This window comes from Antennarius striatus, chromosome 3, assembly GCF_040054535.1.
Source record: "Antennarius striatus isolate MH-2024 chromosome 3, ASM4005453v1, whole genome shotgun sequence".
NCBI classification, from domain to species: domain Eukaryota; kingdom Metazoa; phylum Chordata; class Actinopteri; order Lophiiformes; family Antennariidae; genus Antennarius; species Antennarius striatus.
The window spans coordinates 8,876,408-8,891,058 of NC_090778.1; the positions used below are offsets into that span (position 1 = coordinate 8,876,408).

General features: G+C 40.3%; 3 protein-coding genes across 5 annotated transcripts; 1 reads left to right on the forward strand and 2 right to left on the reverse strand.

Moving 5' to 3' along the window:
- Positions 1 to 626: 626 nt before the first annotated feature.
- On the reverse strand, positions 627 to 9,349 carry LOC137592221 (outer dense fiber protein 2-like). 3 transcript variants are annotated; one of them, XM_068310219.1, is made up of 18 exons: positions 9,212 to 9,349; positions 8,628 to 8,727; positions 8,232 to 8,342; positions 7,760 to 7,854; positions 7,468 to 7,597; positions 7,235 to 7,366; positions 7,064 to 7,138; positions 6,893 to 6,964; positions 6,647 to 6,763; positions 5,856 to 6,050; positions 5,406 to 5,515; positions 4,815 to 4,950; positions 4,501 to 4,611; positions 3,338 to 3,601; positions 2,824 to 2,924; positions 2,558 to 2,720; positions 1,558 to 1,683; positions 627 to 975 (listed from the first exon to the last, which is right to left on the reverse strand). In XM_068310219.1, exons 2-18 carry the CDS (start codon positions 8,724 to 8,726, stop codon positions 808 to 810), a joined length of 2,205 nt encoding a protein of 734 aa, XP_068166320.1. In that variant the 5' UTR covers position 8,727; positions 9,212 to 9,349; the 3' UTR covers positions 627 to 807. The 3 variants fall into 3 exon arrangements, with proteins under 3 accessions (XP_068166320.1, XP_068166322.1, XP_068166321.1); XM_068310221.1 differs by having other exon boundaries at positions 9,092 to 9,220; XM_068310220.1 differs by lacking the exon at positions 9,212 to 9,349 and having other exon boundaries at positions 8,628 to 8,868.
- An 11-nt stretch (positions 9,350 to 9,360) lies between these two features.
- Positions 9,361 to 11,002, forward strand: si:ch211-51h9.7 (uncharacterized protein LOC558400 homolog). Its single transcript, XM_068310223.1, has 2 exons — positions 9,361 to 10,004; positions 10,332 to 11,002. Exons 1-2 carry the CDS (start codon positions 9,593 to 9,595, stop codon positions 10,484 to 10,486), a joined length of 567 nt encoding a protein of 188 aa, XP_068166324.1. The 5' UTR covers positions 9,361 to 9,592; the 3' UTR covers positions 10,487 to 11,002.
- On the reverse strand, positions 10,580 to 14,637 carry seta (SET nuclear proto-oncogene a). The gene is made up of 8 exons (XM_068310222.1): positions 14,407 to 14,637; positions 13,284 to 13,341; positions 12,874 to 13,016; positions 12,410 to 12,513; positions 12,218 to 12,331; positions 11,819 to 11,989; positions 11,479 to 11,610; positions 10,580 to 11,402 (listed from the first exon to the last, which is right to left on the reverse strand). The coding sequence occupies exons 1-8, from the start codon at positions 14,477 to 14,479 to the stop codon at positions 11,379 to 11,381; spliced, it is 819 nt and encodes a 272-aa protein (XP_068166323.1). The 5' UTR covers positions 14,480 to 14,637; the 3' UTR covers positions 10,580 to 11,378.
- Between the last annotated feature and the right edge of the window lie 14 nt (positions 14,638 to 14,651).

Genomic DNA, 14,651 nt, shown 5'->3' on the forward strand with positions numbered 1-14,651 from the left:
GCCATTTGACGCGAATCACTTCCTGTTGTCAATGTGTTCAGTGTTCAACGTCCCTCACGTTAAAGATGTTTTCAGGAACTCATCAAGAGTTCATATTATACTTGCGAACTTATGTTAATTTTTTCTTAATGAAATTAATGTATTTCCTGTGGTAGCTTGAACTGGCCCAGGTTACCAATTATAAAATATTAAGACGTAAATAAAGCAAGATTGTTGTATCAAATAAATGCTGTGTAGAAAACAAGAGCAATAATAATTTTGCCTGATTATTTATAATTTCATATGACACAACATGTGAAATCTTGAAAAGTCTAAGGAGGGTTTTACAAAATCAAGATATTATACTACATGAAAAAGTAGTATATCTTGGGGGTCATGAAAATTCAAATAATAATCATAAATTATTTATTGAATTAATGTCTCAACAAATATTTTAGATCATATTCTCAGGCGATGACCTATTGGGCGGTGCTGCTGCCTCGCAGCAAGAAGATTCTGGATTAAAATTCAAATCAATCAGATGCTAGTCTCTGCATTGAGCTCCCTCCTGGTACTCTGACTTCCTCTCGCCATCAAAAACATGCAATATAAATGCCCCAAAACCACACACAGGCAAAGATAGAATGAAGCAATCCAAATCAAGAATAATGCAGGAAGTACTGGTAATTTAATCCAAATTTTAAAAATACTTTTTTGCAAAGTTGTGCAACAATCCTTTGGTCAAAATTGGTACTGTATTAAAAAAATTCACCGTTGTCAAATTCACTACTTTAACAGTTGATATATATATATATATATATATATGGATCAGTTTGGAGAATCTGTTGGTCCGCTTCCAAGCAAAGAGTCACCATACACATTTCCATTCATGGTTTTAAGAAACTGAACATAGTTCTGCAGACTGCGGTTTGTTGAGTCTGACTGTTTTAATCTGTCCTTCATGTTTTGCAGCTGAGTCTGGAAACGGCGCTCCATCTGCGGAAAAAAGAAACAGATACTACTTTTTAATTTTTATATCATCTTTTGTTAAAATAGTCAGTGACCCCCCCCACCCCCCAAAAAAATAATAAATCCATGGACATGCTCTTAATTTATTCATTGGCATCTATAACATGTCTGCTCATGCACAGAATTGTCATGACAATGGCACTGGTAGAAGATAATGAATGTAGTCAAGGACAAACGGTAAAAAATATATATTTTTAAATACCATAGTCTTTGACAGGTCAAATTAGTGGATTTAAAAATATAGAAAAGCAGAAGTTGAAGAATTATCACCTTTGTAAGTATTAAAGGTAAGAGTACTCTTTAAATAAAACGATCCAATTCAGAATGTATTTTGAATTCTGCATATAATTCTGCAGTTTAATGCATAATATCTATAAAAATTATCATATATTTTATATTATCCACACCTACACCTCTGAAGAGGATGAATGACATACCACAAAATAGACAATACCAAAGTGAAGTGCAAATACCACAACACTTACAGCAGCTGAGTACATGTAGCTGCTGTGGTGTGGAGATGCTTTGTGGAGGGATCGAGAGACGTACCTCCTCTTTGCTTCGCTGCAGTTGATTCTGCTCAGCTTTGGCTCTGCTCAGCTGGCTCTGTAGGTCCAAGGCTTTAGACTGAGACTCTCTCTCTTTGGTCAACACCCTCTGCATGTTGCTTTCCACCTGCAGGCCAGAAAGGAAATGGTTTTCTTCACAATGCACACATGCAATACAAAATTCCAAAAAACAAACAAAAAACTAGAACACATAACAAAACAAAACATTGAAATAGCAAAGAATATCAAAATAATAATCCAGTTTACATTTACAGATTGTATACCAGATAACAAATCATTTAACATCATTATTATTTGTCCTGATCTTAGATGCTCCTGAAAGTGTTTAACATGTTCTTGATAAATATTATTATTAATAATAACCATAATAATAATAATACTAATGGTGCAGTGGGTAGCGCTATCGCCGCTCCCTCCCACCTCCAAAAACATGCGCTTCAGGTTAATTGGCCATTCCAGGTTTCCCATAGTGTGGGGGTGCATGGTTGTCTGTCTATGTGTGTGGCTCTGTGGTGCACTGGCGTCTCGCCCAGAGTTTTGCCCCATCTCACGCCCTAAAACAGCTGGGTTAGGCTCCAGTTCTCCGTGACCCACTACAGTGGATAAAGCGGTACGGAAGATGAATGAATGAATACTAAAAATAATAATAACAATAACGTAAACATGAGTTGATACTCTGCTTGTGTGCTGTTCCAGTTGGAATCACTACTTAATCCTAAATGTAGAACAAAGCGTAAACTATGACCTTTGTGGTGCCACTTCTGATTCATGCTGCAACATTATCAATATTTTTTTACTTCCACAAGTTACATCAGGAAGATCTCTAATATAAAGCAGTGACAAAAGCCTTGTAACTTGTAACTCTCTACATCCGTAAGGCTTGACCGCACTTAAAAAAATTGCAGTCATAGGGATGAGTAGATGGGTGTCTGTGGTCACTGATGTACAGGTAAGAGAGAGACGATTGTATAGTTTCACACTTGTCTCTGTGCATCATCCAGCGTCTGTTGCAGCTGCTTGGACAGGACGCTGCACTCGCGGCTCTTCTCCCCCAGCTCCTGTTCCATCTGCTGGACTCTGCCCTCCGTAGAGGAGAGGCCTTGAGACATTGATTTGTTTTCAACCTTCATGTCATCAAGATTCCTACAACAAACACCATAAATCAACAACTACAATTCAAAATGTGTACACTTTATTGTATTGGCAAAAAACAGCAAGCGGTAACCTTTCCATCGAGATACTCTACCTCTCCAAGGTGTGAATTCTCTCTTTGAGGACATTGTTCTCCTCCTGAAGGAACAAATTTCTCTGCTGAAGCATCTCCAGTTGAGTGCCTTGTTGTTCCACCTGTGGAGGATTACAGAGACACATCTCAGTTCAAGTACTGCACCTGGGTATCAAGACGTATATCTTTCCTTTATGTCTTACAGTAATCATCTTCAAAGAGCTCAGGTCAGCTACCTGGGGAGATTGACTGACTGCTGTGTATCCGTAGTTACATTAATGATAAAAGTGAACATGTGTGTCAAGAACTTTTTAACATTACAAAAAACATGAAGGCTAATCTGGGTGGAGGCTCAATACCTCAAACCAATAAACATCCAGTGTATTTACAGTAGCTGTCAAGCATCTGAACACACCTTTCCCCCAATTGAAAACAAAACTATAGACAGGAAGTGTCTGTCGTGAGCATTGTAGTTCAATCTGCAAGTGAAAAACTATTTCTTTCTTTTTCTCATAATGCTGGATAAATGAGGTACCTTGCGTCTCACTCCAGACAGGTCAGAGCTGAGCTCCACATTCCTCCTCTCATGGACGTCCGCCTCCTGTTGTACATCTTTGAGCTGCTGCTGCGTCCTCCTCAGTTTGTCGGGCAGTGTTTCGAGCTCTCTGAGCCGAGCCAGCAGCTCCTGTTTCACCTGCTCCTTCTCCCTCTCCAGCCTCACCTTCACCTGCCGGGTCTCCTTCTGCAACATCTCAAGCTTCAGGGAGGACTCCTCTGATTCCAGACGAGCATGCTGGAGCTGCACAGAGACGTATATTATCACAAACATGAGGAACACTTAAGGATGTAAGAATTTTTCTTTTAAGACAGTATTTCCAGGGTAAAGATGTAGTTCAGAAAAACAGAAAATATGTACGCTATCTCTCCTCTCAGGGAGCAAACTTTGTTACAACTAACTAATCACCTTGTGTTTGTTGAGATTTTAGGTGAAAACCGTAGTCAAGTGTTTTTAGTCAAGTGTCATTTCAGTATGAAATTGCCAAAATTTGCAGAAGTTGGTTTGAGCCTCAGCAGCGATTTCAAAAGCAACTATTGTGTAGGTATTTGGTTAACTCTGAAGCTCAGTTTAATCTGTATGTAATAAGGCTTCCAGTAACATTTTCTTTGTCAGTTATTATTATTATCCATCCGTCTTCTAATCACCGCTTTCTCCACCGTAGCGGGTCACGGGGAGCTGGAGCTTATCCCAGCTGGCATAGGGCGTGAGGCGGGGGAAACTCCGGCCGCGACGCCAGTGCACCGCAGAGCCACACAGAGCCGACAACCATGCACGCTCACACTCACCCGCGGGCAATTTGGGACTGTCCAGTTAACCTGAAGCCCATGTTTTTGGAGGTGGGAGGAAACCGGAGATCCCGGAGAGAACCCACGCAGACACGGGGAGAACATGCAAACTCCGCACAGAGCGGGACTCGAACCCAGAACCGCCTTGCTGTGCGGCGACAGCGCTACCCACTGTGCCGCTTATTATTATTATTAGATTAATTTAATTTCTATTCATTTATTTAATCATCACATTTAAGAAGCCAGAATCAATGAAACCTTTGACATTACCAAAGTTTGATCTATGACTTTTCGCTCAATTACCCAATTAAAATAATGGTTGCAGCTTGTGTGCAGGTTTGAATGTCCCTGTACCTTCGTCTTGTACTTCTCCACCAGGGTTTCATGCTTTCTGATCGATGCTCTCAGATGGCGAGCTTCAGACTGCAGACCTCTTAGTTTCTCCTCAGATGATGCCAAAAGACCCTGATATGGGTTTAGAATAAACAACAATCAAATACTTTTAATCAAAGAAATCAAGACACCGCAGAAGATGTTGTAAGTTTGAGAAAGACTGATGAACAAGGTGATTTTAATAAAAACCAACAACACACAACTGAAAATGCAGCTTCATTAAACTCTCTTGTGTGTGGGAGATTTGCCAACTGTAACGATTCTTCTGAAAGTACCTGGAATGTTTGGTTTTCCAATTTAGTAGAAGTGTTTTTGTCATTAAGTTGATGTATTTGATCCCTGAGCTCCTCTCTCTCAGCCCGACTGCCCTCCTCAGCTGAATGCAGCTGAGACGTCAGTTCTGTCACCTGCCTGTGAAGACACGGACATCACGTATTTTGTTGTCATCGGCTACAACTCTTCTCCAGATCTGTATAAAACAAAATCTAATTTCTTAACCATTTCAATTCCAATCAAACATAAAGATACTCATAAAATATCACAATATAAAAATGACACTTGCAATACAAATGTAAAACTTTGTTGAGAATTACAAACATTTATACATTTTAAAAACAGATCATAATTATCAAGTCTTTGGTGTATTTTCTCTGAATTAGTAGGGGTAATCTGGTGCAGAGGCAGCCTTATTAAAACATAACTGCTCAGATTATTCAAATGTATGCAAAAACAATGTCATGTCATTGTAGCACTTGTGTCGAAGAAAATGATTTAACCTGCAACATATGAAGGGTTGCAGGTTAACACAAAATCATCAAATAGAAGTTTAACAACAAACCAAGAGTGTGTCTCACATGAACACTCACAACTTTAGGACAGAGATCTCCTTTTCCAGCCGCTCTTTAGCCGCTGCCTCTTCAGAATGGCGGAGGCACCAGTCACTGGAGGTGGAAAGAGCTTGAGCCAACTGGGATTCCTTAAAAACATGCACGTCTTATTATTGTTCAGATGTTTGTCATGACAGTCTTTGACAACGTGAAGTGCATTATGTTTTTCGACATTTCGCTAATCTCCTTTGACAAAGAGGAAGAAGAAAAGTTTTAAAACCTCAATGAGCAAGAAAATGTGTTTGTGGTTCATTGGAATAAAGGCTAGCTGAACTTCCTCTGAAGATCTTGTGATCATAAAAGACATTACCTCCTGTGATGTATTATCATTTTATTGTGCAATACCATGTTATGCAACTCAAATCTTCCCATCTCTCTGACAGTGCATGACTTTCAGACATTCTGCTGTGGATCTGTGGTAACACTGACCTTCTCCTGCAAGTGTACAGCAAGCCGTCTGGTGGTCTCTTCAGTCCGCTCTGCCTGCTGACTCAGCATGGTGAGCATGTCCTGGTTTTGTTGATCCTGCTCCTCCTCCACCCTTCTCCGCTGCTTTAGAGTCTGCAGCTCCTCCTGCAGAGCGAGCAGCTCCTCCTGCTGCTGCTTGTAGCTGTGCTGCATCTTCTGTTCACATGACACAAACGACAGACACATATATACACAAATTATCAAAGCATAATAAAGGCCTTGAGTGTTGTTCTGACATCTATGAAAGTGTTGAGTGTAAGAGGATGCATCATTCATTTTTGTTACACCCTGACAAACACTGGAGTCTGAGTAGGAATAAACAGTAGAAAGAAGAGGATGACCGTCAGCTACTCCTCCATTACAAAGCACTGAGGTCAATCTTCTGGAGTTAAAAGTGGTAAATATTGTCAAAAAGCTATATTTTCCAAATTAACAGATATAACGTGCACATAGGGAAATATTTTACAGGTCTCCATTAACGATCTCACATCCTTTGCCAGACTTTGGGTCAGAAAGCTGACTGCAGCTTTAGGCCTCTACAAAAGGGCAGGAAACAAACATTTCAGAGCCTCCTTTCAAAAAATTAAGCAATTAGTTTTCAAATCAGCAGAAAGAGTGACAACTTGTGACATTAACTGGTCAAAGAACAACAGATTTCTCGTCAAAACTGAACTATGTCTCCATCTGATGCCGACAGTTGCACCACTTCCACAATCAGTGTGTTTCTACTATTGTGGTTTGTGTTCACAGACCTGAATCTGAGAAGTCAGATGTAACTTTTCTGTTTCTGTTCTGCTCAGCTCAGATTCCAGATGATGGTGAGTTGACTGTAAGATTCTTGACAGGTCCTCTTGACAGGTTGCTTTGTCCTTTAGGATGGAGAGAAACAGAGGAAAAAGAGCAATTCTACAATGGTTTTGTGAGATGACAAACTTTTTCTAACCAGCTATGACAGAGATTTATTTTTTACCAAGATAAATCAATGTAGTAGTTAATACTTTTTCAAAATCCAAAAGCTCAGCTAGCTTAGATGCTTCTTTCTCCTTGCTGTTGAGTTTGGCCAGTAGTCGCTGCAAGAGAAGCAAAAAAAAAAACAGGAAATCTCTCAGGTGTTTGGTGACTGACAATGGTGAATTAGCGGTGCATGCGACCAGACGAAAATTACTAACAATGTTCTCTGCTTCACTGTCGACCATTTTCTTCTGCAGGGCTTCCTTCTGGTCTGACAACATCAATGACTCTCTCTATGGGTACAACAGCACAGCATTCAATAGAAGTCAGAAGACAATCGACGCATGTTGACATTTGCTCTCCATTAAGTTTTCTTCCATATCTTGTACCTCATATCCACTCCATTCCCGGAGGAGTTGTCGCAGACTGTCGTTTGTGCGGCTGAACACCTTTAACTTCTCCAACAACAAGTCCTGCTGCCGTACCAGGGAGGCTGTGTGTAACTTTGATGGCCGTTTATCCTAAACAATATTTGACAGAAGAAAAAGTACAGTAACAGAAGTCCTTCATTATGTTACTCCATAAAATGCTCCATGAAATGTTTTCAAAGTATGAAGACTACCTTAGCAAGGCTGTTGGTAATTTCTTTCAGAGCTGTCAACTGATTAACTACAGCCGCACCATCGATTTCTACCTCTACAAGAGCCCTCAGGAGCATTTCTGTTTCTCTGTGTCGACCCTCAGACAGCGACCTGAAAGCAATGAGGGGAAAAACTGAATTAACGTGCATACACACTGAAAAATAGTTTGGGGGTATGTTATTAATTTATTTAAATATAAAACATTAATACAATACTGCGGAATTTTACAGCTGCTGAAGGCACTCCTACTTCTCGAAGCCATTTTATTCTTACTCTTTGAGTGGGATACTTTTGTACACTGTGACCAGCTCCTTGTCATCACTCTGACGTTTGATTCCACTTTCTGACTGATGCTGTACTCGACTTCCCTGATAAGACAAAAATCACAAACATGTTCACTGAACATACACATTCAATCCGTAAAAGTTTCTAATTGAATTCTGATGACGAAAGATACGCCATGCTACGTAATAAATCTGCACTCCTTTCACAAGCAAACTATCTTAAAAAAAAGACACTAAAATATTTAAATTACTCAATGACAACCACCAACTTTTACACTTTTAGTATATGTCTATGACCTTATCAGCTGTGAAATTTTACAAATGTCTTGTGGTATCAGGCAAGCCCCCTATAAAAACACTTCAACAAAGTTTATCTTCACTTTTGGGGTTTTATCTGTATTGATTTGCTGTTCAATTTGTCAGCTCTGGGTAAAAACATTGAAGTCAAGTGATATCGAGACCTGATGCTTTTGCAAGTCTGCATTTCTTCGACAAGACAGCCTTCCTGGAGGAATCCACGGCACCTTTGGCCTCACTTCATTTCCCACCAAATGACCATCATTTGTCCTGTTCTGCAGAAAATAAACAGAGATTTCACAGTTAAAAATCTCAAATTGTTGTATCATGTTTATACATCTTCCCATTACTTTTAATGAAAAAAACAAATAGATCCAGTATGCCGTTATTCTTTTACTCAAATTAAAATAAGGAAGATACAGAGTACTGAACACAAAACAACCAAATCAGAGCAAGTAATGACTTTCACATCAACACTAAAGTATGAACTACACACGGACGTTTATTTAACCATCGAATTGCTTTGTTGCGTTTTATAGAGTAATTAATACAAGAATAACCTGCAGGGTCTTCTTGGGGCTCCTCCTCATGTGAACGTGCACAGGTGTGGTCTCCGGTACATGTACATGAATTGGTGGCGGCGAATCCAGGGTTTTCATTCTGTCGAGACGTTACAACAATTTATAACGCGTTTATGACGCAACAAGGATCCAACCGAACGTTTATTAAAGTAAGTTGTTAATTTCCACGAGAGAGGTGTCTCTTTCACAGACAAATCTCGACTTTTTTTCAGTGAAAACTCCCTTTCATTCTATCAACATGAGACGAAAGGACAAACACCTCTCCTGATTGGCTGATTTGGAGTATCTCGTTCCGTGATTGGTTGGGGTGATTATCCGCTATACGTTGCCCGTGGTAACGTAGGAAATATAAGTTACCATTTTAAACCAATTCTTAAGAATTAATGAATGATCTTAAGAGGTGTTTAGTCACATTCCCACATAAATTAGGTGAACATACTTACCTACATAAAGATTTATTCCAAAGGATTTATTTTTACTATTCCCGTTTTCTAAAAGTGAATAACAACGTCAAAAGCACCATGAAACCCAAAATGGTGGCAACACGCACTCAAAATATTTACCATGAAATTATAGCTATTCTGTTGCTTGATAGCTGTAACTGGTTTCACACGATAATGTCCGCCGAACCAAACCCGGTTGCAGCAGCAGTGACCGTGACAGACGTTTGGCTCCGGCGTGAAATAGTGGAGATGACTGCATTTCCTGTTTCTTCCTCGGGAACTTCCGAATGTGGAGTGAGCTAACGCTAACGATGCTACATGACCCACTTACAGATAAAGGTCACAAATCACCACGCAGTTACACGTGACGGAGTTTACATGAGAATGTGAACTTTCATGTGCATTAGGCTGGAAAAACAATCGACACTAATCGATGTTTGCTCGATGCTATGTAGCAGAGTTGCTAGCAGTCGGAGCTCGCTTGTTTAATGCGCGCTTGTCATGGCGGACAGACGGGACCTGGTGCGGCCGGAGAGGCTCACGGTGCTTCATGTCTACTTGTTACTCGTACTTCCTCCCACTGCGTACCTCCACACTGAGGCGTGTGCCGCCGAGGGGGGAACCAGCGCAGCCGCCCTGATACTGTGCAGGTCGTGCGGACACGAGTTGGCTTACGGGACGGACGTAGACTTCGTGCCGAGCAGACTGGCGCTCTCCAGCCGCAACGACACGCTGATCGGGGGGCGAAGGGTTGACGTCCAGCTGCTGGAGAATCCCCACGGGAAGAAGTTTGAGGTGATCACGTTCAGAAAGGCTGACGTTCACCAGCACTGGCCGGCAGATAAACACTTTACCTGGTTCCCGGGGTTCTCCTGGACAGTGGCCACCTGTCCCCGGTGTGGAACTCATTTAGGTGGGTACTAACCCGCTCTGGTATGTAGGTGTTCACTACTTCATGTCCCGACCAGAACCTCACAGGTCAAGGGTTCAAATTAACTTCTAATGTTCTTCTCAAGTCACATTTCTTTTGCAGACTTCTGTAACATTGTATCATTGGTTATCAAAGGATTGTAACATTAATTTCAGTGAACCATGTAACAATGCAGCAAACTTTTCAAGGTTGACAAAGATACAGTACTCCAAAACACCCCCTCTGTTCAGACCAATGTAATATAGATATTAAATATGGCTCACAATTTATCTGAATAGCAATGTTATGAGTTCTTGTACCTTTTTCCAGGGTGGGCGTTTCAGCCCAGCGTCTGGCCAGATGTGGTCACAAAGACCAAGTTTGATGAGTCCAAACACACTTTCCTGGCTTTAATCACCCACCGTCTTTTAACGGAAGACTTCGCGTCACGTCTGCTCATGACTCCAAAATCCTTTGTGAATTGATGGACTGTGACTGAACAATTATGGTGCTTTTGCTGCTGCAAAAATCTATTTTTGAAATAAATGTCTATGCACCCACTTGAAAACTCCCACACATGTAAACACATTGTTTTATTATTGTAACAAAGCAAGTTGTACACCTCAAATTTGAAACAGTTCTCTCTCTCCCAGCGCCAAAAAATAATAGTGATTAAATTGTAATTCTGAGATAAGCTTGTATTACCGATAATGCAATCGGGCCCAAAATTTACAAGTGTTTTTTTTTTCCATTTTGTTCTTTATTAAAAATGTCATTTCAAATCTCATGGATATCTGTAAAACAATACAATGAAAAAAAAATCCCATAGAAATGGTGTCAAAATATCCACTCTCCCCAATATCCAACATACTCCTGCCCCACCCCTCCCCCCAAACGTTACAAGTCAAAGGAATGAGTTGGTACTTGCTAACCATAGGGGAGGAAAAAAAATATCATTTTTTTTTGCAAGGGATAAACACACTCACTAGAAAAAATAAAAATGAGGGAGATAGAGGTAAACTAGCTGGTCACTATACCATGGCCTTTATAAATTTACCACAAAACCTTTAACAGGAGGAATACTGTGTGAATAGTCAATTTCTACTCAGGATGCCGTGCTGATTCTATTTTTATAGGTTTTATTGTTTTTAGATTACTTTGGGGATGGTACTCACAATTCAGGAAAAGGTGCCATTGGCTTAAGATGAGTCAAAGGAGAACACAAGATGGCACCAACAGGTGAAAAGGCTTCAGAATGGAAAACGAAGCACACTGATTTAAAAAAAAAATAAAAAAAATTAAAACCTTTGCTCCCGAATGCAAGTGGAAAAAACCAAACAGGGAATAGAAGGTTGAGGGTCTGGGCAGACATAATTTTTAGTCATCGTCTCCATCATCATCCTGAAAGAAGAACACATCAAATCAGTGAGTCTTGAAAATACACTTAAAATGATCCATTTGACTTGTAGTGCTTTACCTCTCCGTCTTCTCCATCATCCTCTTCATCATCATCTCCATCTTCATCTCCTTCCTCATCTATGTCTTCGAGACCCTCCTCATCTTCTTCATCTTCCTCACCTTCACCCTCCTCATCATCCATGTCAGGAACCTAGGGATAAGAAACTCTTTCAGTTTCTCTTTCAAATTGTATTAGCTTAAACATCAAATGTTCAGGTCTAATTGATGAAAGACAAATCATTGGCAAAACATTGCCTGGAACATCCACGTAAAATAAAAGCTAAGGAAATAAGATGTCTGCTGAGCGTTAAATGTGACTGCTTAGGAAATCCATTCGCCGCAAGTACACAAAAACTTACCAGGTAGTACTGCAAAGGGTTTGGCCAGATGTCATCTTTGATGACCTCTCCAAGCTCATCAGCTCCGGCATCAGCGTGATCAGTGAACCAAGTGAAGAAGCTCTCAGGTTCTTCATGTTGCCTCTTCCTTCCTGCTTTGTTCTGTGTCTGGCTGGAGCGCTTGGTCAGGTCCTTCAATTTTATTGAGAAAAATGAATGTTTAACTTCAAACTTTCAAGTACTCAGTAATTTGTCTTGTATAAAATATGTAACAGCTCAAAAAATGTCATTGTATTTCTACAACAAAAGCTCCACAGCAGAAACAAAACATTTGATGTTCCCTACCCACCTGTCAGTTAAACGAAAAGCTTAAACTAACAGTGCCTCTTTGTTTACAATTGACAATATAAAAACACAAACCTTTCCTGATTTCCATTTGATTTCTGTTGACTTTGAAGATGGATCTCCGCTCTCGTTCAAATGGAACTCTTTGGAAAGAACTTTGTTTTCGAAGTATGGGTTTTCGTCAAAGTACTAGAAGGTAGAAAACAGCCGGGTAAGAACATAAGCAAACCTGTACCTCCAACTTTCACATAACATGAAAATACTTACAAAATCTATTCTGTAGCCTGATTTGATGTCTTCAAACTCTGTCACCTCAACCCGGCTCAGGTAATGAAGTGCTTCTTCATCTTCCTCTCCCAGTAGGGCAGAGACTGTGGGGTAAATACATAACATCAGACTTCATCTTGAGACAGTTCACACATCATACACGCAGTTAATATTGTGATTTCATTACTTCCAAAAGACGTCTAATGGTCCCTAGAACAAGGACTCATCATGCAACTACTACAAAAATGCTACAAAGAAGTAACAAACCAATGTGCTAAATTTATGCAGTGGCACACCATGTGTAACCTACAATTTAAATTTTATAAATAGAAAAAAGTAGTGTGACCCCTCATGAATTTCCCTGGAAATATTAACAACTGTGTTTGTCTTAGTCGTATAGAAAAAGCAGCAGAATAGGCATACACCACCAGGATTGCCATGTGCCCGTGTGCTCAATTACTCACCCTGTGGATGGTTGACAAACGTGGTGACCCAGAAGTTGGGGATTTTGGCGATCAGTTCTGACCTCCTCTGAAAGAATGGCTGGCGGAGTTTGTTGTATTTCTGTTCTACTTTGAGGATCTCCTCACTGGCTTGCTCATTCAACCTTAGCGTAAGAAAAAGATTGGAAAAAAATAAATCACAAAACAAATCAAACATGTGTAAACCATTTATGCTTATTTGTGCAATAAAATTTTGATTTACAGTAATTTCATTTCTAAACAGGTCAGCTATAAAGTAATTTGGCATGTTGAAATAAAATATCACCTTTGTGGCCGGAGGTTTCCATTAAATTACATGTGATTTGACAATTTAGTTCTGCTTCATATTACATGTTTATAAATGGCTATTTACTGTAAAAATATGTTCTTACCTGTCGATTTCATTTTGAACTTCATCAATGTGTTCAATTGCTTCTTGCTGCTCTTTCTCTGTGAAATAACAGAAAAATGCAGAATTAGTTTTACATCAATAACAAGGACAATAGCTACAAGAAAAAAAATTAATGTATTCACATTCCCGTGCATTTTGAATTTTACTATTAAAACAAATTAACTTTTTTGAAATTAGCGTCGTTTGTTCTAAATTCCAAAATTCTGTTTTAGTGTTTCATATCGCTAATCTGGGGCCGGTACGCAACGGGAAACAGTAAATGACTAGTTTTGTACACACTAAGAAGCCGGGATCCTCCGGAGGGTAAAGCAACGCGAGCAGCCAATAGCTGGAGCAGAATGGAATCAGACACTCGGCGCTTTCGAGCGGCTGCTACAGACCAAGGCCGCGTGGTTTAAATGTGGGACATCTTGATGCGCACACAGCAGAAATAACGTGAGACTGAGCTAAGACGGATAGCCAGTCTAACTAAAACAGTTCGGTATTCTTTAACCATGAGAAGTTACTGATATGCAACCATAATAACGAACCAAAGTTAAAAGATTGCAGAATCTTGGAATTTAAATGATTTGATCTATAAGACAACAAAACATCAGCTAATGTTAGCCTTAAATAACATTACAACAACACTAGCTCGCTAACTGCTAACGACGGAACGAAATAGTAAATTTCTCCGTTTATTTAGCACTACACTTGCTTGGTAAAGATCGTTTTTCGAATTTGAGGTAATCCTCCGACCGCACTCAGAACATGAATTCTTAAACATTGCACATGCCCGCTCAATCAGCAACGAACTGGCCACGCTGGTGATGCTAAATGAACTATCCTAGCTAACATGGCCTCTCAGCATCGGACTGAACGAACAACAGCAGGCTGGAGTAGCGGTATGCTAATAAAGCGTTAGCTGCTGAGCTCCCTCCTGCTCAAGAAATGTGAATAAACACAGGAACAGCTGCGGTCCACCGCACGGTAGGTCCCAAGTAGCCAACAAAAATCAATGCAAATCACACAGTAATAAACAATAACACACCTCGTGGTAATACAAATTATATTAGGGAAGAAAGTGAAAATGGCGGTGAACAGGAGGCCGCCATTCCCCTTACCGGAGGTTTCGTCCGCTCCGTCATGGTTCGAGTTCAGGTCCTTTTTACTGACTTTTGCCGCCGAGGCTGACATATCTTCGCAAGCTGGGGTAACTCACAGGAGTCCGACAAAAAAGCTGATAGCTTTGATTCTAGTTTCTCCTCGTACGGGAGAACGGTAATTGAGCGTAAAGTTCAGCGTGCAGAAGCCAACAACGTGCTGCTTTGCACACAATGTAGCTGCCGATGAGCGAGGAAGTCACAGC